General features: G+C 42.6%; 1 protein-coding gene across 7 annotated transcripts in view; it reads right to left on the bottom strand.

Annotated features, from left to right (window-relative positions):
* The window catches only part of CDH13 (cadherin 13), a gene marked incomplete at its 3' end in the record, with an annotated part of 1,171,491 nt that overhangs the window by 771,583 nt on the left and 373,131 nt on the right, over positions 1-26,777 (bottom strand). For all 7 annotated transcript variants that reach the window (XR_013992141.1, XM_081031360.1, XM_081031359.1 and 4 more), the window contains one exon: positions 4,228-4,339. Coding sequence is in view for 4 of the 7 variants with exons in the window: in XM_081031360.1 (XP_080887486.1) it covers positions 4,228-4,339 (112 nt within the window). The remainder of the gene's footprint in view (positions 1-4,227; positions 4,340-26,777) is intronic.

Raw genomic sequence — 26,777 nt, 5'->3', positions numbered from 1 at the left:
CCATTCTTTATTGTACCCCTGTCTGCTAGCTCGGTGACAGAAGAGTGACTGGAAGGCACAAGATGGCAGGACCGAGTTGGAAGTAGCCTGGGTCCTCAAGCTCCTGCAGGGAGGGCAGCCACTCGGAGGAGAGCTCCAGGGGTGCAGCCCAAACTGCATCTATGAGACCTGAATGCAAAATGAACATTTATTCTGTTAGGTCACTGGGGTTGTTTGGTACCAAGCCTATTCTAACCAATGCAGGTTCTTTATTAAAAGTGTAATTGCTTGTAAGTCTGCATTTTAAGTGAACTTGGGTGTGGTCACTTCTCTCTGTGTATCTGTGTGGCTTTCTTGTGTGTAACCCAGGAGGAATGATCCCTAAAGAATGAGCAAGTTGGGAGAGAAGCGCTGACCTGATAGTGGTTGGGTGGCCAGGGAGTGTCCTTTCTGGGCACTGGGAGTTGGGGAGTTTTCCCACTCATAGAAGCTGGAGCATCACGAGCATGGCTTTCCCTAGCAAACACGACGATCACAGATCCCTCCATAATGCTCTCTGTTTGAGCTGAAAGCAGCAGGGAAGAATATACCCTTCTGCAATTTTACAGAACACAAGATAGTCAAGGGCTTATAACTTGGTCTTTTTCCACACAAGCTGGGTGGCTGGTCAGTTTTCCAAGTCAGTTATTCTTCTGGAGCTGGGCATCAGTTGGGAGGCTGTCACCAGGGTGGCTAGCCAAATCTCATGGTACCAAGATGGTGGCTACCAGAATCACATGATTTTCAGGTTGCAGGAGAAGCAACCACACCAACCAATTTTGGATAATTCTTGGTATTGGAGGCCATTAAGAACTCCTGCCACAAACCCCTCACAGATTCCTCCCTGAGACCAAAGACCTTGAATGGATCTCTCCTTTTTGAGTTTCTGCCTTCTAAGCTGTCTTCTCCTTTCTTCTTGTACTTCTCATCAAAAAGGGGCATAACCACATACATCTTCCCAGCTCATCTTTCAAGACTGAGATAAAGCCAGGAAAGTTTTGTCCAAGTTATCATGAGTTGGGGGATTTGCACCACACAGTGGAAGAAGACACAATAAAATCATTCCCCTGGTTACATTAGAAGAAATAGTGGGATACCATGTTTTGATCCTAGAAGCTTGTTGAAAACTGGCCTTTTAAAGACGAAAGCAAGTCTAGTTAGTGGAAAGAAGAGTAGAATAAAGAGTTATTGGGATGTGAAGGAAATAAAAGGCTTTAGAACAACTGAGGGAAAGATGTATCGAAGTGAACAGTGAATAAAATATTAGGGAAATAAAAGGAGTGGAGATGACCATTAATAACAGTTGAAGTAGAAAAAGATAAGGCATTGAGAATTGAGGAGAAAGATGAAAAAGGATAAAAGGAAATATTACCATCTGAACAAAGAGAGCAGGGAGCCATGGACAGAATAAACATTCCCTGTAACCTGCTAAAAGCTGAACACAGAATTGGTTGAATATAAGTCTGGGGTATGAGCAGATAGACTGGGTCTGTCAGGCAAAGAGACAACACTTTCAGACAACTTTATAGAATAGTGAAAAGTATAGACATCAATTGATTGTGCTGTGTTGACACCTCTATAAGACAAAAATTCACAATGATTGGAAACCAAAATTCTTAAATTGAAAAGATAAAGGAAAAATGGAAAGCACAAATGACATAAGTGAAACCCAAGATACGGTCACTAACCTGGTTTCTTTCAGCATCTGTTATTACCTAGAACACCCCTAACCATTTCTTGGATTTTGGTACTTGACCCCAAATATCTAAGTATTTTAATACTTTCTGGTTTTGTTTGATGCTTTTCAGTTTTCATCCACATGTTAACCTTGTGTCAATATAGTGTTCATTCTGAAAGCACCCACCACTCATTGGTTTCTTAGCTAATTATATTTTTCAGAAATAGAAGGGTCTTTTGTTGAACTATAGGGAAATACATGAAAGAAACTGAGAATGAGAGAGGAAAGAGGGAGGAAAGGAGCTAGAGAAAGATGGGGTGGGGATGGAGAGAGGGAGAAAGAGACAGAGGAAGAGAGACAGAGAGAGAGAGAGAGAGAGAGAGAGAGAGAGACTTAAAAATGTTAGTTGGTTAGAGGGACAAGTCCATTCAGTATTTGGGGCTTCTGATTTCTTCTTACAAGTGGAATAGAGCAGTATATTGCTACTACATACTTCTGGAAATCCATATTTTCCCAACAATATTTAATAGGCATTCTCAAATTTTCATTTAGGCCTGACTGACCTTATTCACAGGGTCTACACTCATAATAATCTATGCCCTTTGCTTTGAGATGAACTCAGAAGTACCTAACTAGATTTGCTCTCTGTATTTTTTTCACTCTAATAAGATATATGGACCTACAGTTTCACTGAGAGGGGGCAGTCTGATTTTGCTGTTCCAACAATTCACATATAAATTTTAAAATATCCTCAAATCCCTTATCATTGACTTTCCCTGATTGTGCTATCATTGATAACCAACACAGTTCCATTTAGCATTTACTAACTTACACAGAACCAACAACCATAACCCACTTAATTACTTAGGGGATTGAAAACACACACACACACACACACACACACACACACACACACACACACACACACAGTAATATTAGAATGTACAATATGGTCTAGTTTAAATTAAAAAGATCCCCTAAAGTATGATTGTTTCCAGCTTCTCAGCAGTGAATTAAAAGCTGTTTGGTGTAGTGAAGATTACAGCAGCAATCACATTTATGGGCCTGTTTTGCATACCAACGCTATTAATTTCCATACTCAGGGTGGCTTCACATTGCCACACATGTTAATATAGATATAATTTGGGATAATCACTTAGAAAAAAAAGAGAAGAGAGAAAGAAAGGGAAAGAGGGAAGGAGATAGAGAGGGAGAGAGAGAGAGAAAGATAAGAGGGGAGCCAGAAATATGATTCTATTAAACCAAGTTCTGTTTGAAACATATTGATTCTGATTAATAACAGAATCAAAAGACAAATGAGGGTTCCTGATGGCCTGACCCAAGAGTCACACTCAGGGATCAAATTAATATGAAATCACATATTGGAATTCACTTATTGTGCCAGTTCTGCACCTTGTCATTACAGACTCTAATTACTGAAATGATTTCATTGGCATAATTGCATCAAGATGTGCCTGGGCTTCACCTTGGACAGCTCCCTTGATGCTCAACATTGCATCTTCATTATTGTGTTCCTTTCAACTCTTAAAATGTGTTCCAGCCTCACAGAACAATCCAATTGAGCAGACTGATTTTTTTTTTTAATTTTTCTTTAAGCATGCCAGACACATAGCACAGGAATGAAGGACTGTGGCCAGGCTGGGAGGCGAGCCTGAGTCCACAGGGGCAAATATACAGTTATCTTCCCTGAAGGGACCTCAGAGCATCTGACCGAATTAAACAACTGTTTTCATATTTTTCCTTCCCAAATGTAAAAGACTGGTGCTCAAGAGCCTACCATGAAATGGTTGTTTGTCTACCATCAGTTTTAAATTCTATTGTGCTGAAACCATGCTTGTTATGCATTTAGCAATGCATTCCATGCTCTCATAAAGATAAAACAATGTAGTATCGGCATTAAAAAACAGGAAGAGATGAGAACCACAGGTCTGAGGGGAGCATATTTGAAGAAAATTAATTAGAATTGGGGGGGCAGGATTCAAGTTTAATCTACAGGACAGTCATTTGAGGTTTTGAATCTTTCTGAAAACCATCTTATTAGCTTTAAGAATAAGAGTTTTTAATACCTATACCTAAAAATTCCCAGAAGCCTACATCATGCCCTCACCATTATTTTAATCACATGCTATGTATGACAAACAACACGTAGAAGAGCAACCCACAGGAAGGCAAAGGTTTTGCTCTCAGGGCTCTGCCCAGACGAAATGGATTTAATTTCCTTTGCACAGAGTAGCAGTACTCACATTGAAAGCTGGTGGTCCCCTTTCTGGGGGAGCGGTCGGGAAATGTCCACCAGTAATAAAATACTGAAAGGACATACACAGCACTGTATTCACCTCTGAGCTGACAAGGCCCTAATTCAAGACCTACCATTCTGGATCAAGCAGAATAAGAATAATGAGCAGAGAACACTGAGTGTAGGAACCACTACATCCTGAGACCCATGAATAAACACTGGGGGACTTAAATATGACAACAGACCAAAAGCATCATCAAGTGACACTGCTTACGGTTTAGGATCGCCCGGTCCTCAATGAACTCAGCTGGCTGATCGATATGGAACACTTTCTGCTGAAATCCAGGAGTGCAGTCCAAATCGTCTGCAGATGTTAGCAGCAGCACCTGAGAAAACCGAAGCCATCAATATTGTAACAGCGCTTGTGTGTTTGCCCTGCTAACTTTTACCAAATCTGTGACTTTTAGAAATGAACTGAGGTTTTAATTTCATCTCCCAAAGGAAGAGGTAAGTTGATACTTCTCCCGCAGTTGCCAACAATTTTGCGTTGGCAGTGAGATTTGGAAACCGTGCAAACGGGAACAGCTGCGGCAGTTTCCATGAAGTTGGAGTTAAAGAAATAACTTTGTCAGATTTTTACACCTGCGAAGACTCTCACCATGGTTTCCGTGTGTGAGACTTCATTACAAAAACTGTCAATTTCATAGGATGCCTGGGCTAAAACCAGCTTCACTTTCATAGATGCGAAGGAGCATTGTTGTCTACGAAGAGGAGCAAAACGAAACCACTCCATTGGAAGTCACTTTTCAAAGGAACCTGGGGCCCTTTCAAAGGAACCTGGGAACCTTCACGGCCCAATGTGGTGGTGTCATGCAGGGTGTCACGCAGGGTGTCAGCTCCCGCTCCCCACATAAGAGCGCAGGATATGACGAGGCCAAAAAGGAACACCCACGGAGCCATAGGTAGGGGAGTCAGATCACTATATTCTCTCTGGCGGCTGGGTTGGAGACACAGGAAGTAGGATCCACACGATCCATAATCTGCCATCTGCTTGTCTGCCTGCCAGCCAACCAGCCAACCAACCAACGAATGAACCAACCAACCAACCAATGCAGCCAGGGCAGTTACATCAGTGGCTAATTGGCTACCTGATTACAGCTGATGGCCAACCAATCACGGCCGACGGCCATCTACTACCCGAGCCAGCACCTTTCCACGTGAGGCTGAAATCCTGGAAACTGCTCTTTGGGACTCTGTCCCCACAGGTGGCCATGAGCTCACGTGGTTACTGAGCTCTTCATATGTAGCTGGGCTGAAATTGTCAGTATAAAATACGTGCTGGGTTTTGAAGATTAAATACTAAAGAGAAAAAGAAAGCAAAATCTCTAATTAATAATTTTTAGATGGATTACACACATTCAAGGATAATATTTTACAGATTGGACTATTATTAATTTCACTGCTTTCTTTTTACTTTTGTAAATTTGGCTCCTAGAAAACAAAATTTACAATTGTTTCCAAAGGCTCAGCTTCGTCTTTGCAAATGCTTTATCCAGGGGTCAAAATTTTAAGTTTTATGGTTTGGAACATACAAATATGTGACATAATTCCTAGACGAGGAGTAATTTAATAAGGTAAGAGATAGTTGTATGTGTAATAGGCAAGCCTCACCTTTCTAGCAAGCACCTACCACATATACTGGCACAGAGAAGATGTTCCGTATACTTAATATATTACTGCTAACACTTTTCATCCTTTACTATATGGCCAGCACTGTGCTAGGTTTGTTATAGGCAGTATCTCTTTACTTTCCACCATAGCCCTGGGAGGTATAAGATACATTTTACAGACAAGGGGCCTGACATTCTCCAGAGGCTAACATGTTTGCCCAATGTGGGGACAGAGCCCCAGAGAGCAGTTTCCAGGCTCTCGGCCTCACATGGAGGGATGCTGGCTTGGGTAGTAAATGGCCATCAGCTGTGGCGAGTTGGCCACCAGCTGTAACCAGTTAGCCAGTTAGCCACTGATATAACTGCCGCGGTGCAGGTTGGGGAGTCGAGTTGGTCGGTTGGCAGGCAGAGAAGTGGACGGCAGGTTGTAGGTCCTGTTTATCCAGCCTCCAGTGAGACTATAGTGCAGGGGTGTCCAAACTGAGGCCCGCAGGCCAACAATCCATTTTTAATTGGCCTGCAGCAAATTCTAAAAAATATATTTAGTTTACTTAAATAAACCAGGTGGGGTAATACGTACTTCACCTCGAGTGAGTGGCCTGGGTGTTCGTGTATTTTACCGCATAGGGCCCTTGGTGAAAATCATTGAAAAAAGTTTGGACACCCCTGCTATAGTGGTATGACTCCCCTACCTATGGCTCCGTGGGTGTTCCTTTTTGGCCTAGCCATATCCTGTGTTCTTATGTGGGGAGCGGGAGCAGAGACCCCGCAGGCCGCCTCATACAACAAATGGCACAGTGAGCAGTGTCCCCCGCACGACACCCAAGATCAGTCAGTTAGGATAGTGGAGCCAGGATTTGAATCCAGGTTGAAGGGTCCACTGTCAGAGCCCCTCCCCCACCCCTCAGGCCTTGCACGAGGGGCAGGATTTTGCATTATTTGCCTGAGATATTTCTCTGTAACCTGTGGCGGGCTGCTGTACCTGAGCACGGTGCCAGCAGAGAATGTTTGGAAATTCACATCCCCAAGGCATCCCACGACCATAACCGATGAGAACTGCTGCACAAATCCCCCAGCCCCCTCACCCCTCCAGTGAGATATCTCGAGGGCAAGCCTGCTGTCTGTGTCCCCACTGGTATTTGAGCCCCAGCTGACCACAATGGCGTCTGACTTGATAACTCACCTTCCATTAGCTGCCTTCCCTTCCTTGGATCATTTCCTCATGCCCTGTTGGTAGTTTTCTGACACTACCCTCCAAATAAAACTACTTACACTCATATCCTTGACTCGGTATTTGTTTCCAGGGAAAGCAGACTCAGATACCAGAACACAAACTCTTAACCACGGCGCACAAGCTATTGACGGAAACGCATTACCACCCTACCCCCGCCAGCAAACTCAAAAGTGTCCAAAATGTTGGCAGCTGTGGAACCAAGTCCTGTCTCTAAATATCAGGCCTCTGAAAGGCACTGAACCTCAAGGAATGAGAGCAAGAATCAATCTCTGGAGGTTCGCCGTGGGGCCGGCCTGAGAAACATCACAGAAATTGAAATGGGAGAATCATCACCCTGGCCAACATCGTCTTTCTAAAATCAAAGGGGGAAGGATACTGCCATCCGGGATCTGAGCAGTTCTGCCTGTGAAACTTCCCCTTGCTTTGAGAGCAGGCTCTGGTTAGATCACTTCTGAGGCAAGCATAATGCTGACATCCCAAGTGGCGTACACAGAGAATGCAGATTCAGGACTCAGAATAACTTGCTGGCAATTCTGCAGGCAGAAAGATCGATAACAGGCCATCGTTAATTCAGTTAAACAGCAAATAGTCAAAGGAGGTCGGCCTCCAGGCACCCTGTGCCTACAGTTATACATTAACTTTCTAATCAGCAAATTCTGCCCTCAAATCCCCCGCCGCTAAACCCGTCATCATTCCATAGGAAACAGGAAATGATGTTTCTCCAGGGCTTGTAAGTGTAGGAATCCGGAACTGAGTATGAGCATGGGTGAGTTGAGTTCCACGTTCTTGTCTGATTCCTTGGAGGCTCTATTCAGGATTCCTCTGGAGTCATAAAGGAAAAATAAACCTTTTCCGAGTGCTGACCCTCAGGGAGGGTGGGCATGGTGGGAGGACTCCCAGAGGCCCTCGCTTTGTTTGTACAAATGCTCCAGGGCTTGTAAGTGTAGGAATCCGGAACTGAGTATGAGCATGGGTGAGTTGAGTTCCACGTTCTTGTCTGATTCCTTGGAGGCTCTATTCAGGGATTCCTCTGGAGTCATAAAGGAAAAATAAACCTTTTCCGAGTGCTGACCCTCAGGGAGGGTGGGCATGGTGGGAGGACTCCCAGAGGCCCTCGCTTTGTTTGTACAAATGCTTGGATCACTCTATCCATCAGTCAAAATTCAGGTTAGATGCGTTGTAATAATAAAAGCATTGTAGCACTCTCCTGGACAAGATCTGACTTTGCAAGGCAAGAACTAGTCACAAAATTAATTCGCTCTCTCCTCCCTGCATTCATTCATTCACGTATTCACTCATTCCCAAATACTTATTAATACTGGGATTCTGTGAACACTTACCATGTTTCCCCGAAAATAAGACCTAACTGGAAAATAGCCTTAATATGATTTTTCAAGAGGACATCCCCTGAACATAAGTTCTAATGCGTCTTTTGGAGCAAAACGTAATATAAAACCCAGTCTTATTTTGGGGGAAATATGGTAGCTAGATGTTGTCCTGGAGATTTAGTTAAACACAGGATAATGCAAGAGTTAAAAGCACAAACTGCAGAGTCACTTTGCTTGGTTCAAATCTTGGCCTTTGTCCTTTACTGATTGTAGATTTAGCATTTGTCATGGCCACTCTGTGTCTCAGTTTCCTCATCTAGGAAAATATGGAAAATAACTTGTGCTTTGAGAGGGGCTGGGTGGAGTCAGTAGGATGCAGCGTAGAAAGCATTTAGGATAGTACTGCAAGGAATAACCAGTCAGAAAGGTATTAACTGCTAACAGGGACTAGAAAAGGTGAGAGGCATTAACAAATCATAATTTAATTGATTACAATTAAATTTTAACTTGAAAGGGAATTATAGGTCTCTCCCGGAGCATGTAAAAGCTTGGGGACAGGAAAGTAAACTCACAGAAAGGACATTTCTGCTTCCATTACAAAAATGGGTCAGAATAGCTGAGTAAATGGAGAGGAATATAGACTTGGCTTCTTAACCAACATGCTCTTTGCTTTCACACCAATTTCTTTGTGCCTCTATGGGTTTCACATCTATGAATTGACAAAACTGCATGTAAAAAAGAAGAATCCAGACTAATTTACGGCTTTCCAAAAGCTGAATGTCTGAGTGGGGAGTAGTGGTAGAATGTTCTAGTTACTGCAATTGCCCCTTGACTTTTTAGCAGATGTCAAATAGTGTCTGTACATGAACCTGCTGTAGCCACCCACTCTTCAAATTCAATATCACTGAGTTTGGTGGTGGAATGTGAAGAAGCACCCCTCACTGGTTTAAAAATAAGTACCTGGGCGGCCTGTTGGCTCAGCTGGTTAGAGCGCAGTGCTCATAACACCAAAGTTGCTGGTTTGATTCCCACCCCGGCCAGTGAGCTGCTCCCTCCACAACTAGATTGAAGACAACGACTTGACTTGGAGCTGAGGGGTCCTGGAAAAACACACTGTTTCCCAATATATATATTAAAAAATATAATATATTCCCCAATATAAGCTTAATATATATATATATATATATGTATATATATATACACACACACACATATATATATATATATATATATATATATATATATATATATATATTCACCAATATAAACTAAAAAAAAAAAAAGAGTACCTAGACATGACTCCAAAACTAGGCAGGCCACTCCTCCAGCATCATCGGATGTCACTTTTATAAGTGTGCTACCTGCACATACTTTCCCCCATACTCTCCTTAACAGTTGCAGAATACATGCTGTGAGCAACATTGCAAATGCGCCCTTGATGCCATGGAGATACCGTATGGTTCTTTTGTTCATTTATGCATTTTCTTGCACCCCATAAACATTAGGCAACCAATACACCTGGGAAAGCTCAGGAAAGATCAAATTTTATGATGGCCAAAGGATTTCTATAACCTGAAAATTATAATCAGGCTGTGTATGAAAGCAGATTCCCGTTCAGACAGACAATAAGTGCAGGACAGATACGCCAGTTCTGTATGAATCCCAATGTAGCAGCCGTGACTTTGGGTAAGTAACCCTCTGTGTCTCAGTTTCCTCAGATGGAAAATGGCAATAATAATAGTATCTGACGGGTTATTATGAGGATTAATTGAATTACTGTAAAGAGCTTTACGTAGTACCAGGCATACAGTAATTGTTCAATAAATGTTTGCTCTTATGATTATTATTTAGTAGTAGTAGTATCTCTATATATTAGGCTTAAACCAGAAGATGTGATTCATTGCTATTCCCCAGAGTTGACATTTACAAATATCATCGAACGATTACTGTCATTGCTACTATAAAACTGTTCAGTGGTAGACTGTGCTTAGAAATATTGAAAAGGAAAGAGCAGGGACAGCAATCAGGAAGAAAATCAGGAGGGGGTTTGCATCTCAGGGTCAGCTGTATAATATGAACATGAGTGCCTACTGTGTGCTGAGCTGAGCTGTTTGTACAGGACACCGCACATCCTTTCCAATGGCAGCTCAGAGTTCGCTCCTCTGTGGAAGAGCCCTGCCCTAAACTTACGCGGACATACGAATAGCAAATCCTCACATCATGCTCTTTATACCTGCTTCTCTTTTTAGCTCCCATTTCTATGCTGCTGTGCAGAGCTTTCTCTTTTAAAAAGAAAGGGTTTATGTTTATCCTGACAGATACTGATTCAATAACATAGCCAACTTTGGAGTTTGCTTCCAGAGAAATTACTTTTTTTTTTCTGCCTCAGCCTGCGGATTGCCAACTGGCAGCATATGGGATGGATGTGGCCAGCAGAGGTGGTTAATTTAGCCAGAGCAGTGTGTCATAAAAGTTAAATTATCATGTTATGTAGCGGACACCTCTCCGAGCTGTCCTTGGCTCCACCATTGCCTGTGTCACTGCTCGCGCTCATGGACTCAATTACACACTTGTCTGGCCCTCTAGGCATTGGAGTTTGCAGCCCTGTTTTAGACTTTGGAAATAGGCTCTTCAAGCAAAGAACTCTCCTTGTTATAAGTCTCTAGTTACTTGTCATAACCGTTCCCATAGCTCTGTGTTCTCTAGCAGTCATTTCGGCCACATGACTAAGCACTGGTTAACAGAAGACGGGTGAAAAGATTTTCACCACTTGGAGGCCTGAGCCCTGAAATGCCTCTCTTCCCCATGTCTGAAAAAAGAAAGGAAGGACTTCCAAGAGTCACCCCAGAGAAACAGGCCCAAAATTAGTCACTGCGTAGAGGACAAGTACCGGGGAGAGCTGTCCCACAAGGAGACTCCACGTTCAGGGCGCAGTCCCTGAGATCTGGGGGTTTGCTGCAGCAGCTTGTCTGGCTGACTGACTATGCACCCATTGTGGAACAGACAGAGGCAGAGGGCCTTCTACTCCACTAGGACTCTCAGACACATCTCACAGGCCGGGAGAAATAGCTGAACTGAAGGAAAGCTTAACACCATTGTATTCAAGAGCCATAAACAAACAAACAAACAAACAAACAAACAAACAAACAAAAACCACCTTCTTGCCACAAGTAATAATTATTTCAGCAGGCTGTGAAGCACCTCAGGTCTCATCGTCTCTTAAGCCAGCTCTGAGATGGTATTTTTCAGATGCACTCGCTGGAGTCTCCTGGCCCCTTGTGTTTCTTTCACTGACTCACTTGCTTTCTGCTGTCAGCATGGATGGACAGTTACTTTATCCTTGCCTCAAAACACCTCTGCTTTACTTTTGTCACAGTCAGTCTGCTGGAATCAGTTTGGAGGAGCTTAGATTGGCAGGGAAGAAAGACTACTATCTCTGACTTGCAGGACATAAAAATGTTACAGCAACGTGGTTTGTATGATTCTTTACCCTGCCAGAGACTAAAAACCCAGAGTACTGAAAGGGTTTCTAAAGGCACTCTGCCCATCGGGAGAGTATGGAGAAAAGAGATAGTTCAAAGGCACGCTCGCACAGGCACACCAGCGCACACTGGTGCATAGACTCGTACACGCACATACAGAGGCACATGTTCAGACTATCGCTGTGAGTGTCAGCTCACAACACCCACACTCCCACTGAGTCAGACCTCCTTCAAATGATCCCAACGTTTCATAGCCCTCGGAACACAGAATACCTGCCACTTTCATGGCCATTATTATAACAGACACTTGGAAAAAATGTTGTGATTCTTGGGAAAATATGGGAGGGAGCGTAGTTCCAGTTTGGTGAGTCCTGATGTGGCCTTCGTACACAATTTGAGATCAATATTATAGACCTTGTTTCTAATTGAATGCTATTTAGTATTTCTTTTTCCCCTCAAATTATTAAAAGGGAAGTTGCAAAATGATGGATCCCAAAGAAGTCCTCAGCCTAATTCCAGAACTTGTGAGTATGTTAGATTACATGGCACAGGGGAATTAAGGTTAAAGTCAGCTGACCTTAAAATAGGGTGGTTATGCTGAATTAGTTAGATGTGATCATTTTCCTTAAAAATGAAAGAAAGAAGGAAATGTTACAGTGAAAGCCAGTCTCCGTGATCTGGTGTGGGAAAGACTCATCCTGCCATGGTGGGCTTTGAAGGGATAGGAAGAAGCCATCAGCCAAGGAACGCAAGGGGCCTCTAGAAACTGGAAAAGGAAAAAAAAAAAAAAAAAAATTCCCTTCGAACCTCCAGAAGGAGTGCAGTCCTGCTGACACCTTGATTTTAGCCCATTGAGAGCCATTTTGGATTTCTGACCTTCAAAACTGTATGATAATCCATTTGGGCATAATCCTTTTCTTTTGTCTTCGCAATTGTTCTTGTAAAGTGATGGGGCATTTTGATACGCTGTTATGACAGAGTGGTTGGGTCCATTTTTTTTTTCATTAATTCCCTGAATGAAAATTTGAAATTTCTGTCATCTGCCACGCCCTGGGCTAGCTGCTCAAGATGGAGAAATGAACAAACTCCTGGATAAATTTATTATCTAAAAGGAAAGGCAGACATGTAGCCAAATTATTATGATATGATATGATATGATATGATATGATATGATATGATATGATATGATATGATATGATGATATGATATGATATGACATGATATGATATGATATAAGTTTGTGTACCTTTGGAACTAGGAAGTTCAAAGCAAAGATTCTCAAGCTAGACTACCTGGGTTCAAATCCAATTTTACCACTTAGTTGCTGTAACCCTGGACATGTTACCTAACTTCTTCTCTGTGCCTTAGTTTCTTCATTTGTACAATAGAGCCAATAATTGCATCTACCCTCATTGGTTGTGAGGTCCAATGAGTTAACATATATCAAACATGTAGGATAGGAACTGGTTCATGATAAATGCCACATGCTACCAATTGTCATTATTATTTATATTAACTGGAGGAGTATGTATAAAGTGTTATGGAAACACAGAATAAGGACAACACATACTTTGGATGAGAATAGGAACTGGGGCTGTGTCATAGATAAGGCCATTGCAAAGGTGACTTTCATTTTTTAAGTAGTAAAGTATAAGAAAGACTGTTCCATGCAGGGTTTTGGTATAAACACCGAGACATGCCAGTTGAAGAAACAGGGAGCCATGTGGCAGGGATAACAAGCTCTGGGTTGTTTTCAAGATTATTTGAAAGTGTTTTGTCATCTCAAAATAGGATCCAATTGACCAGGCATGTTCTCCTTGAGTCTGGCTAACCAGAGCCAAAAATAACCCACTTAATGAAATCACAATTTTAGTCTAAATGAAATTAACTCTTTACTATTAAGATGCCAGGATTAATCAACTAGACTCAATTGGTAAATTTTAAAAGAAAAATACAGCTTTGTAAGAATTTTAGTTAATTCAACTGGGAAGATTTGGTGGGCTGGCCCTTGGTAGAAATGAAGACTGTGCTTGCCCTAGAGTTGGTGATACTCATGTCTATTTATGAAATTTTAGTCATTAGATTAGTGGTGCCAAATGCCAGATAGAACCCACTTCCCTTAAGTCAAGCAAAGGAGTCCCTGTATGAGATACTCTTGGGTGAGTCTGAGTAGCCCCAGGAAGTTCAACTGAGCAAATATTAAATACCTACTGTGTGCCAGGCACTGGAAGACTTGTCTGGTCTGCACATAAAAACCTAAATCCATGGAGACAGTGGATAGGAGACTTATTGAATAGGTCTGAGGTTTAAGGACTCAGCCCCATAGAAGCCTGGCGCCTGAGTCCATTATCTCAGCTCACCTCCCATCTCGGCCCCTGCTGCAGTGGACAGTTCCCTAAGAGCTCATGTGCCCCACAGAGTGTCCTCCACTGCTTCTCATTCTGCTCTGAGCTTGTTCCTGTACAGCAGGGCCCCGTCAATGCGAGGGCAAGCAGAGCTGGGGAACACAGACGACTTAATGCTCCAGGGACGGCCCTCAATGCTGCCCTCAATGCTGGGAAATGGCAGCTGGTTAAAGGCCTCAGCTGAGAGACATTGGTGTGCCACTTGGATACACACACACACACTTACACACACGGAGGGTGCCAAAAAAAAATGTCTACACATTTTAAGAAAGGAAAAAAACTATTCAAATTACATTGATGATAACCACTTTGAGCCCCTATCTTGTAATTGCGGAAGTCAAATGTGACTTGTAGTCATCTTTTGTTACTGGTATATATTGAGTATTACAAGTTTAATGCAGTTTTCCTTTCTTAAAATGTATATACATTTTTTGGCACACTCTGTATATTACATATATAACTAGATGGGGGAATCCTTTCACGATGTATACGTGTGTCAGGTCACCATGATGTACTTTAAAAATATTGCAATTTTGTTTGTCAATTATACCTCAATAAAGCTGAAATAAACAAATGAAAAATCCCAAATGTCCAAAAGGATGTCATTCCATCACTCACATTTTCTGGCAATACTGACCTATGGAATCAGAAAAATCTAAGTGATGACCCCACAGATGGTCAATGGTTATATGTGTTGTGTCCTGATATTGTGTCAATTTAACAACTAGACTATGACCTTTTCTTGCTTAGAAATAATTATCAGATCCTGTCTGGCCTTGCTGTGAAGTGGAACATTTTATTCTAACTGTGCAACTCTCAACACTTTCTTCTCTGCCAGACATTAGACAAGATGTCAGATTTGTCATCATACCAGAAGGTTTTTATTAATTATCTTTCAGATGCAAAGTCCTTTTGTAATTTATTTTTTCACACCAGGAAAATTCTTCTATTGAACTAAATGTCTATCTTGTTAAATTATTTTTTTCTGCTAAAGGTTCTCTCTTTGAAAGTTCCAGAAGAAAAGAATAAACCCAGCAAAAATTGGTGTTGAAGTCAAGGAATTGATTATGTCAAGCAGAATACCACATATCCTCCCCTGGGACAGAGTGTAAGAATTTGCATCTTTTCTTTAAAACCTAACTGCTGATATATAGTTAAGATAAAAATTTCTCCAAATGTTTGCTTGCCTGAAACAGATGGAATTGCAATGACTGCTCTTTACATGCCAATCAATCATATTTCAAAGGATTCATTCACTGGTGTAAGCAACATTTATGAAGTGCCTACTATGTGTCAGTGACAAGATATACAAAAATCAGTAAGACACCTTTAGTAACACAGAGCACAAAAGGAAAGACTGATATGTAAATACCTACTTTTTAAAACACAAGGAAAAGTGTTAGAGCAGAGTAGGTAATCTAGTAGAAATCGGAGAATGGGGAACACAATTAACTCAATGTTGGGGGGTTGGAATGAGGTCACTAGAGAAACCACTGTCCTAGACACACCGATTTAGATGATTTTGCTTGTATACCCTTATATTTTAACCAGGAGAAGATGTACATTGGAAAAGACTATGAGTGATGGTAATCCTTGAACTCCCTCTTCAGGATTATTACTCAGAAAGACTCAGCCATTTTAAGATGGAGCTACCCCGATGATGAAAAAATGCTTAAAGTCTTGGATAACAACTTTATTTTTAAAGAGTAAGAAATCTTGAGAAGATAGGAACTAGAAGACAATTTAATTTAATAAGCAATTTTTTTCTTCTCTATATTTCTAGAGTAGCAAGCAAGATGGTAATAGAATGCCTAAGTGGAGCACGAGGTAGTCTCAGGATTTAAGGAAAAAATGGAGGGAGGCCTTCCAGCAGGGAGGAGCTCCCAGAGGAATCCTGGAAAGTGTTGAACTACACAAAGTTGGGAAGCGATGTGCCCAGTCTGCTGCCATGAGCTCAGCAGCTGTAGCACAGCACTGTGTGTGCCAGGTCCCAATTCTGGTGGTTTGGGCCAAGAACTTCGCTGGGTTTTTGCAGGGCCTTTATAAATGTGAATCGTCATGACACCAAGTAGAGCTTCCCTCCTTCCTACAGTGACACTTTCTAATCAAGGATGGGGTTACACTACACATGAGTTAAAAACAGCCTGGAAAACCCTTAGTAACGGGGCAAAATGGCGCACCATAAGTTGGTTTCACAGTAAAAAAAAAAAAAAAATGCAATGAATCCTTGATTTGTGACTGTGTTATTTAAATGTTGCTTTTGATGTTTTATCCAGAGTCCTATCTCAAACGATCAGAGATAATCCTGCTTTCTGACATAATTAGGGAGCTGCTGCTTTGCTAAGCTGAAGGATAATCAACTTGACCTTGAAAGTTTGTCTGTAGTACCACACTCATGGCAGCCACACTGGAGTTTCCCTCAATAGTCAAACATCAGCTACAGACTTTTCTCCAAGGACAAACATGCTTTAACAGAGAGGGTGCAGATAATGATGGCCAACAGGCCCCATTCAGCCACTGTTATCTGGTAGATGGCCTTTGGTTTGTGGGTTAGGAGCTAACATTTAAATATCAAGTATTTTTATTAACGCCCGTATTTGAAATAGCACTGGGACTGGAGTCACACCGGGCAACACTCCACAGGTGATAAGGATATCCTCCTGATGGGCAGAGCTTCATCTCCAGACAACCACAATCTAAGCCCCTATCTATGTGTCCCCAGCAACAAGTACCACGTGCCTTGTATTATCCCAGTTGTGCTGCTGGTTTCCTAAAATAAACTTCAACGTGATTTTTGGTTTGCATTCATCTTTACATAGATTTTTCTCACATCCAGTCCTCTTTTTTGGTTTTGTTTTGTTTTGTTTTGTTTTGTTTTGTTTTGTTTTTTACATTACCTTCCTGGCTTCCCCGAGCACCTGAGCTTCCGAGCTTCATCTACAAATATTGCTAAAAAAAGTTTCCCTTGAATGGGTTGCAGAGAAGTTGTCTCTGTTGCAGTGAAATTCCCACCACCATAAGAAAAAAAAAGTCTCCACTGTTTTCCTCATAAAACTGCTTCCCTACTTCCCACCTTCTAAATTCTGAGGAACTGAATCAGCCCGCTCCATTACTCAAGATCATATTTTTCAGATCATCAGGGCCTCCGTCTGAGCCAGCTTGTTCAAAGGCGCACACATTTGAGGGTAAGAAAAGTAGCTTATTGCTGGTCTCCAGAAACAGGACCTCCTCTCCACCAGCTTCATAGCAGTGTCAAGGGTTCGCCATTCTCTCTGATCTCTCCAACAGGCGGCAAGCCTCACCAAAAACAAGCAAACACTCACAGTATCGAGATACAAATATGTTCAGCCACAACACCCCTCCATCATTATCACAGCATCAGATTTAGGTGTCGATAAGCTAGTCTCTTCTCTCCATCAAGCAAACATCTCTCAGGTTTTGAGCTGAGAAGAAAGAAAACATCTGGGCCAAAAGTTTGAAAAGGATATTATATATATGTTTTTCTCATGTCTACTTGAGTCTACAATTAGCTGAAATTTCATGAGTCATTCCTTGGGATATTTTTAACTCAAGCTAGGTTAAGGCAATCATCAACGTTTCTGCTAATCCTACTGCTCTTTCAAAGTAAGGCTGATTCTTCTTAGGGAGAAACCGTGCATCTCACACCCATAGTAAAAATTTGGAGGAAAAGGGATCATCAAAAGTTACACGGTGTGAAACATGATCATGAGAATGGCCTCCACATGTGGCAGGGAGACAACACTACAGTCTCCGTAGATAGTCAGATGTCAGCTACAGACTTTGTCCCACGGGTGAACAAGCTAGAGCAGATGCCACAGGCCTCATCACCACTCTATCTGCCAGACGGCCAGCGAGGCCAGCATGCAAGTGGGAGGTCCTGACAGCAAGAAGTATGGCAGTGGGAAGGGGTCTGGGGAGGAGGGAGACCTGGATCCCCGTTAGGGTGACCAATTGCCTGGTTTTCTTGGGACTATCTGGGATTCTCAGTCCCTCAAGTTTTATATCCTAGGAAAGTCCTGAGGACCAGGCACCCCAGCCCCAGCAGGGCATTGCTGGCACACTCAAGTTGAGCAATTTGAGAAAAGAGAGGGATACAGGAACTAGCAAAAGTATGGGCAGGGTTGGGGAGAAGGGGCATGGGGCACGGGGAAGCTTCCCAGTAAAAGTGGGGCACCTTTAGAGATGCACAGAGTGGGGGGACTCCCTGAGAGGAGCCTTGACCTCCTAATGGAGGGACAGAGCTCCTGCAGAAACATACTCTCCGCCCCCTCTAGGAGCTCTTGCCCTAGTCCCCCACTGGCTAAAGTACTGATTGGCAAATCACTGCCCCCAGGCCAAATCCAGACCACTGCCTATTCTTGTAAATAAAGTTTTGTTGGAACACAGTCACGCCCATTGATTTCCTTACTGTCTGTATCTGCTTTCATGGTTGAATGGTGGTGACAGACATTTTGTGTCCTGCAAAGCCTGAAATATGCATTACTGGCCCTTTAAGAAAACGTTTGCAGACATCTGGGCTAAGCCCACTGGAAGCCAGAGGGCAGGGGGGCTCCATATAGGGCAGAGGGCAAGGTGGAGAAGTGGAAAGGGCGGAGGGGCTAAGGAAGCTGCTCAACATGCTCCTTATCTGTGACATTGGTCATAAAACTGGGAACTACTGGGAGAATCTAGGCCAATATGCTGCCAACAGAGGCACACCAGTTACCTGGAGTATAAACAAAAGCCCAAGCTTCTTCAGCAGACTTCCAGGAATTAGGTTCCTGAAGAGAAGCTGCAGTTGAGGAAAGATGGGATCAGAAAAGCTCAGAGGCACTCAGCCTTTTCAGGGGTCAATTTTCTGCAAGTTCAATATTTTTTCAAAACTTTTTTCAACATCCAAAGAAAATACTTTAAATTCATACATAGGAATGACACAAGAGTTGTGTTTATTCTTTGGGCTAGAGAACCATGAAATGTTTCATAATAATTCTTAATATCCATGTGACAAACATTAATTAAGCACTTACTGCCTCCTGTCCTGTACTAGACACTGCAGATAACGTAGTAAGCAGGACAGATATGTTTTTCTGCCCTCGTGGAGCTTACTTCCAGTAGAGGAGATGCCAGTAAACACGTGAAAAACAAGTGGGAGATCAAGTGGGAGATCAGAGTGATACATTGTATAGAGAAATTAAAACTGAGTGATGGGGTAGGAGGAAGGGCATTAGATAGCAGCTGGACAGCCATCTTTAATGAGGATCGTGAGGAGGACTCAGTCACGCCAAGTCAAGAAGAAGTGCTCGAGGCAGAGGCAGCAGCAAGAACAAAGGAAAGGCTTTGCTGGAGAGATATGCCCAGTGATGGGAGAAAGGCCAGGGCAGCAGGAGGGCAGCACCACGGACAAGGCCAGAGAGTGCGGTGAGGACTTAACCGCCAATGGTGCTGCAGAAAGAGCTAAAATAGCGCACCTGGGACTGCAGCCTTGGAAAGGCCTGCTTGCAAGCTGGGTCCTCAGCTAGCATCTAGGTATCCGGATTTCGGGAGAGTTCCCACCACCCCAACGGATAAGGGTACCTCCTGTGCCTCAGCTGTTTGCACAAATGGTGTGGTTTCTGCTGAGCAGCTGCTACCTTCTGGGAGCCTGTAATTTTGCCACAGACCGGGCAGAAGGCGCCTATGTGACCAGTCCCCTGTGAAAACCTAGGGCACTCAGTCTCCAAGGAGCCTTCTGGGTTGGTAAGTTTCCACACACATCACAACTCATTGCTGGAAGAATTAAGCACATCCTGTGTGACTCCACTGGAAAAGAAGTCTTGTACCTGGTTTCCCTCAGAATTCAGCCCATGTACCTTCTCCATTGGTGGATCTTACTCTGTATCCTGTCACTGTGATAAATCGTAGCCATGAATAATATGACTACATCCTGAGTCCTGTAGGTCCTCCTAGCAAATCACAGAGCCTGGAGGTGGCCTTGGGGACCCCTGACACAAACAACAAAGTTGTATTTCATTGATTTTCTCCATGCAGAGCCCAGGGAAAGCACGTGACATGGACTTCACCACGTACTTCTCACCACAAGTCTCTGAGACTGACAACCCCTCCCGGTCATCACGACCACAAACATTTGAAAGATAAAGTACTGAAGATTCAGGGAGTTTCTGTCTCTCGCTCAGGTCCCCTGGCTGAGCCTGCCTGAGCGAGAATCCAAGCGGCCTACCTCCCATCCTAGGAATGGCCTGCCATACCCACAGTGCAGACACAGCCTGCGGGAAACTCGGGGGTAGTTTTGCATATTTGTTTGACTTCCACCACAAAAGGTCACTCATTTTAAGACTTTAATCTATTTCATCATGGGATGTTCCAGCAACATTCATTCAAGCTCCACCTCTTAATCTTGATAGTGAATTGGAGCCTTTGTTGTAAGAAAGACTATTAAGATTTGGCAATAAGATTTTTCAAGGGTGAAAAATACTCCTTTAAAGGGACTGCATATCCATTGACTGAATAACTCGGTCCTAAAAATGAAAGTCACACTTGGAGAATGGAAGGGTGGTTTATGAAAATGCAAATTAGAGCGACTTTATTGGTTGAGTTGAATTCAGCTCATCTTGCCACAAAGAAGTATGAGTTGGGTAGGCCCCTACTAAGCCACATCTGAGGGGTTAGAGAATGCAAACACTCTGCATTGGTGGCCTCAGAATGCAGCATGATATCTGCTGTTCAAAGGCAGCAGCTGAAAATGCTGAGATGTTATCATTTGCACTATTCTAGAACTTAATTGTGTTCTTCTGAAGAAAAAGATCTCTTTGGGCCTGACCTCCTTTGTTGTCAATTTTTCTCAAAGTGGGTTACTTATACCACTGTGGTATGTGAATGATTTTTAGGCAGTATACTCACATGGAGGTTTTTTATTTTAATAAGTAGGTCTATCTTAATGCTTACCTCCTATTTATAGTAAGCAATATTGATTTTCTATTTAAGGTAATGATAGAAAATTTCCTTTCTAAATACATTTGTGTTGAGTAGTAAACTGATTTAATAAAAGTTAGCAATGAAAGAGAATGCGGTTGTATATTTATACATATATATATATATATATAATTTAAGTTGGAGAAACCCTGAGCTGGATAATTTATCTGGGAAAGTTTGCAGACAGGGAATTTCAACCAGAGGTGGGAAGAGTGATGAGATACAAGGGAAGAGATCAGTTACAACCAAAAGAAAGTAAAGCCACACTAAATTTTAGGTCAGGGATTTTCCAAGTGTTGTCTTCAGACCAGCATCTTCCGTATGACCTGGGAGCTTGTTGAAAATGCAGATTCTCAGATTCTACCTCGGACCCACTGAGTCAGAAACCCTGCAATCTGTGTTTTCAAGAGCCCTCCGGGTGACTCCAATGCCCCCTTACGTGTGAGAACCACAGCAGAGGCAATTCACCATTCAGTCACTCATTCATTCAACAAATGCAAATGGAGCATCTCCTACATGCCAGGCTCATCATATTTGAACTCAAAGCCCTGCAAAGCCACAAAGAAAGAATACGTTTCAAACATTTGACTAAAGATGCACTGCACACACTGTGAATGAGTCGTGGCAAATTCTGATGAGCAGGGCCTGAGAGAAGGCATCTTTGCTGCACGTGGAGACTCTAGGGCTGGAAGCATAAACTCCCAAGGCATTTGCAGGGCGTACTCCCCGGTGTGACCAACACATGCATTCCTTTTATTGTCATATACTGATCGAGCTGAAGAAACTCTGGCCAAGAATGAAATGTCCTCACTTTGCTGGAGGCAAGCGTGCATACAGATTAATCATCACAGCAAGACAGCCTGGCTTCCTCCTTTGTGTGAGCTGAGACCTTCAGAGCCTGGGGAATGTTTTATGTGCAGACCAGGAGTGATGGGCCCACTGGTCAGCTCTGCCATGACAAGCGAGTCCTCATAATCGAGACCCTGGGGTTACCCACAGCTACCAGCCCGTGGGTCAGCTAAACAGCAGTGGCTTAGGAAAAGGTAGAGCAAGAGTAGGGGAAGGAAGACGATCACTGTATCTCATCAAGGAATGCAAGACATGAATTCACTTTCCCCAGGAAATTTGCCGGCCATGGTCCTTACTTGTAGCTGAGAATCTGTGCCTGCACTGAAAGGTGGGGCAGATGTGGATTTTAAATCCAGGTGCCATGGGACTTGAAAAGAGAGGAGGCCACAATTTACAAGGCGCTTTCTCTGTGAAGGTTGGAAGGAACATAAATTGGTTCAAATGCCCTGGAGCTGCTGCTGTCCAACATGGAAGCCACATGTGCCTAGAAGATGGGCTGTGAAGTACAAAATACACACTGGGTTTCAAGACTTGGTAAGAAAAGGAAATGTAAAATGTTTCATTTGGAATTTTCATATTGCTTCTCTGTTGAAATGATACTACTTCAGATAGATCAGGTTAAAGAAAATATATCACAATTAATGTCACTTGTTTCTTTTTACTTCTATTAATGGGGCTACCAGGAAATTTAAAATTGTGTGCGTGGCTCAAATGAGACTGCTATTGCACAACACTGGTCCAGAACAGGAGTCTGCTAATTTTTTCTTAAAACGCCAAGACTTTAGGTTTTGTGGACTAAGAGGCAAAATGGAAGTTATTATGTATAAGCATTTAAAATGCAACAGTTTAAAAATTGAAAAACCATTCTTAGCATGTGGCTGCCCACAGACAGGTGACTGGATGGATATGACCCACAGACCACAGTTTGTGGACCTCGGTGCTGGAGGATAATGTGTCTCAAAACATCTAACATGCAGTCCCATGGACTCAGCAGTCCATTTCTGTGGAGTCAACTGGGTGAGCAGACATATAGACAATATGTCCAGTGAGTGACAACCATGAGCAAACGGAAACTCAGACCCAAAGTTGGGGAGCTGCAAGGTGAGACTTGAGCCAAGGTGTGCGAGACTCCAAAGTTCATATTCTTAAGTACCATGCCTCAGAGATGCACGGTGTCATTGCGTTTTCTCCTTCTCTGTTTCTCTTTCTCTCTCTCTCTCTCTCTTTCTCTCTTTCTCTGTCTTTTGGAAGAATCTTTCTTATGGCTGCATGGCCATGTCAGATAGCCCTGACACATGCTTGGCTCTGAGTAGGTGCTTTCTGGGTGAATAAACAAAAGGAATTCATAAGGGAATTGGGCCGCCTGGTGGTTTTGAATCTTTGAATCTCTGACTTCTGATTCAACACAAATGACCAAAGATGGGCTGTAGCTCAGCCATCTTGTGCAGCCCCTGCTTTTCATGTATGAGGCACTGACCTCTAAATTCATTTGAAAGATACTAGCAGCCTGCCAGGTGGGGGAAACAAAGACCTTCAAGGGTCCATACAGTAGCAAGAATTGTATTCAGTGTGTCAAGAGTCAATCCTCTGGTGCAGAGGGTTATTAATATAGGAAATACAAAGCAGTTGTATCCTATTTTCTGAACAGACAAGCTGGCTAGTGCTGAAGTGAGAAAATTGTTATTTATCAAAAATGAGGTAGTCATGGGCCAGTGACGAATCCTGATTGGGTTCAGAGATAATTCCCCACCCGTGAAGCAAGTAATACATTTCAGGAGAACGGTGTTCTGTTAACTACAAAATGCCCATAGCATTGCTATTCCTCTGCTCTAGGTTCTCCTGTAAGATCTTCTTCCATTCTAATGGTATCAACTGTGAAAAGACCCTCAGCAGGGTCATACCCTCTTTTCTCTTAAATAACTCCTGAGTTGTATGCTCTCTTAGAGCTGAAGCTTCCTTCAAGCCTTGGTTCTGGCTCAGGTGCCCCCCAACAATTCCATGGGATTGGAGTAGACTGATGCTAGATTCCACCAAGTGGCTGGATTGGCCTTAGGCTCTTCCCTAGACACAGAGAAGAACAGAAATGGAGCAAATTTCCATCTCCCTTGATTGCAAAAGTAACACAAGTCCCTTACATGGTTAATAGAAGCCCAGAGAGATGCATTTGGAGCATGTTTCCTAAATTGAGAATCTGACAACTCAGTGAGCCCACGGGGATCAGCATGACATAGCACGAGGCCATGAGCTTCTTGGATGGAGTTTGGACTTTGAAGTCAAGCAGACCTGAACATGAATCTTCATGCCACCATTTACTATCAATTCAGCTTCTGCTGAGACAATTTCTTCTCTGGGGCTGAAGTCTGGGGCATCCACGATAAGGACAGGTTTGACTATTCTACAGGGTCAGTGACGAAGAAACACATGAATGTGCTTGGCGCCCAGTGAGGAAGTGCTGTGTAGTTATTCATCACATTAACATTTGAAAGCAAAAAGTCCTGAAAAGTCTGAGAGCTTTGGTTGCTTACACATTAGAGAAGGCTGCCAGGAGAGGGATCTGTGTCAACTGGCCTCTCACATCAGTGCTCCGTGATCTGCCACATGGGAGTGCTATCACGATGTGCCAACTCACTTTCGGCGTAAGAAGGTGTAATTCCAGGATGGGAATATTGTAGCAAATGTGTCATGACTTCCAACTTGTCCACGTAGCAGACATTGCTCATCCATTTCTCCATTTCTATGACGTTTGCTGGATCCAACATCGGCGTTATTCCTAATATAGCTACCAAATAATGGAAGTTGTCATCTGAATCAAAATCTGCCTATCTTCCTTGGTGTAGTCAAACGTTGATACCATTTTAGTGGTTGGCACCTGTTAGAGGATCAAGAAATTCATTTTCTTTCTATCCATTTGTGTTTCAGAATTTACAGGGCTGACTGGTCCACATATGTGGGCTTATTGTAACATGGCAATGTTATCAAAATGATTTCAAATTGCTATTGTTTTTGTTTTTATTGTTTTTTTGTGGTGGTAGTAGTTGGAAGTATTAGATTCATGTTTCACTGTGAATCTCGCACATGACTTATAAAATCGAATTATAACTGTGGATAATGACAGCCGGCTTTACACAGCCTGGAGATATATTTAGTAGGCTGCCTTTTCTGAGTTTCCTCTGGAGGTTTGTAACCATGTTGGCAGAACAACAAAAAGGAGGAAGATGAGGAAGAGGAGGAGGGGATGAAAACTTATACCAAAGTCCTAAGTAACAATTTGCCGTAAAACATTTAAAACTATGAGAAAGACAATGCACTCATTAGGGCTGAAAAGCAAACTCTAGACATTACATAACTTATTTCCTAACTGGTTTCATGTTTATAATTAATGGCTAATATTCTGCCATTTATAAGGAATTAAAGTAAACAGAGAGAGATTTTAATGAGATTTCACTAGGCCACTTGCAAGCACTCAATCAAATCTTATTTTCAATATATGAAAAATGTCTCCTTGATTCTTAATTCACTCAGGGTCAACAGTAACATCTTCATACATAAAAGATTCCATTCTGCTTTTAAAGAAGAGGTAATTATAAGATAGCGGTCACACCAAAGGTCTAGGTTTTGTGTAACTTCTGTTCTAATTAATTTATCATATGTGGGATTTTGCTTTGGCGTCCAAGTGTTGATCTTTTATAGCTACCATGTTCCGCGTGATAATGGGTTTTATTTCTTCAAAAGGTCATCCTTGATACAATTTCACCATTAGCAGAGGGGACCAAGGAGCATGGGTGTTTCTGCAAGTCACTGAATCCTGAGAAGTCATTCTGCAAAGTCCTGGGTCATCTTTGCCCTTAGATGTTATTTAAAAACCACGGGGCCAAGACATTTGAACAAAAGGTGAGAAATTCAATTAGTCACTAGGAAGGTTTCCTTCAGAAGGCCAGCCCCACAAAAGCGTGTGGATCAACAAAATATCTGTATTTGAGAATTTGTTTCCTGTTTTTTCCCTTCTGTTTCATAAGTGAAATGACCTGGATGTGATTGTTATTTTGCTTTGTATTTATTTTGTGGCTGGTTTTTCTTGGGGCAGTATGATCCACAGCTGGGGTCCGCAGCCCTTTCATCATCAGGAAACCTTTGTGTTGTTGTTTTGGTTGTTTCCTTCTGATACTTCTCATTCTTTGAAACATTTTAGTCTTCCAAGCAAACTGCAGTTATTAAGTGAAAATTACTTCATTTCCCAGGGCCTCCTCACCCCTGCCACTTAAAAAAAAAAAAGATCAAAAGCATGCATAATTTTCCAATAGGAGCATCTTAGCATAACCAACCAAACTGAGCTGATAGAGAAGTCTCTGGCTCAAAGCAGAGAAACTTGATGTCAGCCTGGCCCAGGATAAATGTATGACTTCAGCTGAGATGTCTGAAATGCTGACAATGTACAAATCATAACCACTGGCTGCAAAAAAGCCCCCAGATTATGGCTTCTTTAAGCTATTGTGCATGCAAATCACCCTGGGATTTTCATAAAATGAAAATATTTCAGATTCTGACTCAGTGGGTCTAAGGTGGGACCTGATACTCTGCATTTCTGATAAGCTCCCAGGTAATGCTGGTGCTACTGGTGCCAGAACCACACTATGGGAACAAGGCCCTGGATAGGAAGGGAGAACACCTGGGGAATTGGGTCACAAGTCACGGTTCAGTTTCAGCTCCAAGGGAGATCTGTTAAGCACCTTCTGCATGGCAAGCCCATGTACAACACCAGGTACCTTTCTTTATGCAATATATTAGTGGGACACTTTTCTTTCAATGGCCCATACCACATCCTGCCACATAAAATGTCTGTACATTCCAGAAAAGAGCCAAACTATACCTGGGATTGGGATTATTTCC

The sequence above is a fragment of the Rhinolophus hipposideros genome, assembly GCF_964194185.1.
Source record: "Rhinolophus hipposideros genome assembly, chromosome: 21".
NCBI classification, from domain to species: domain Eukaryota; kingdom Metazoa; phylum Chordata; class Mammalia; order Chiroptera; family Rhinolophidae; genus Rhinolophus; species Rhinolophus hipposideros.
This window is presented reverse-complemented; position numbering and strand designations above follow the sequence as displayed.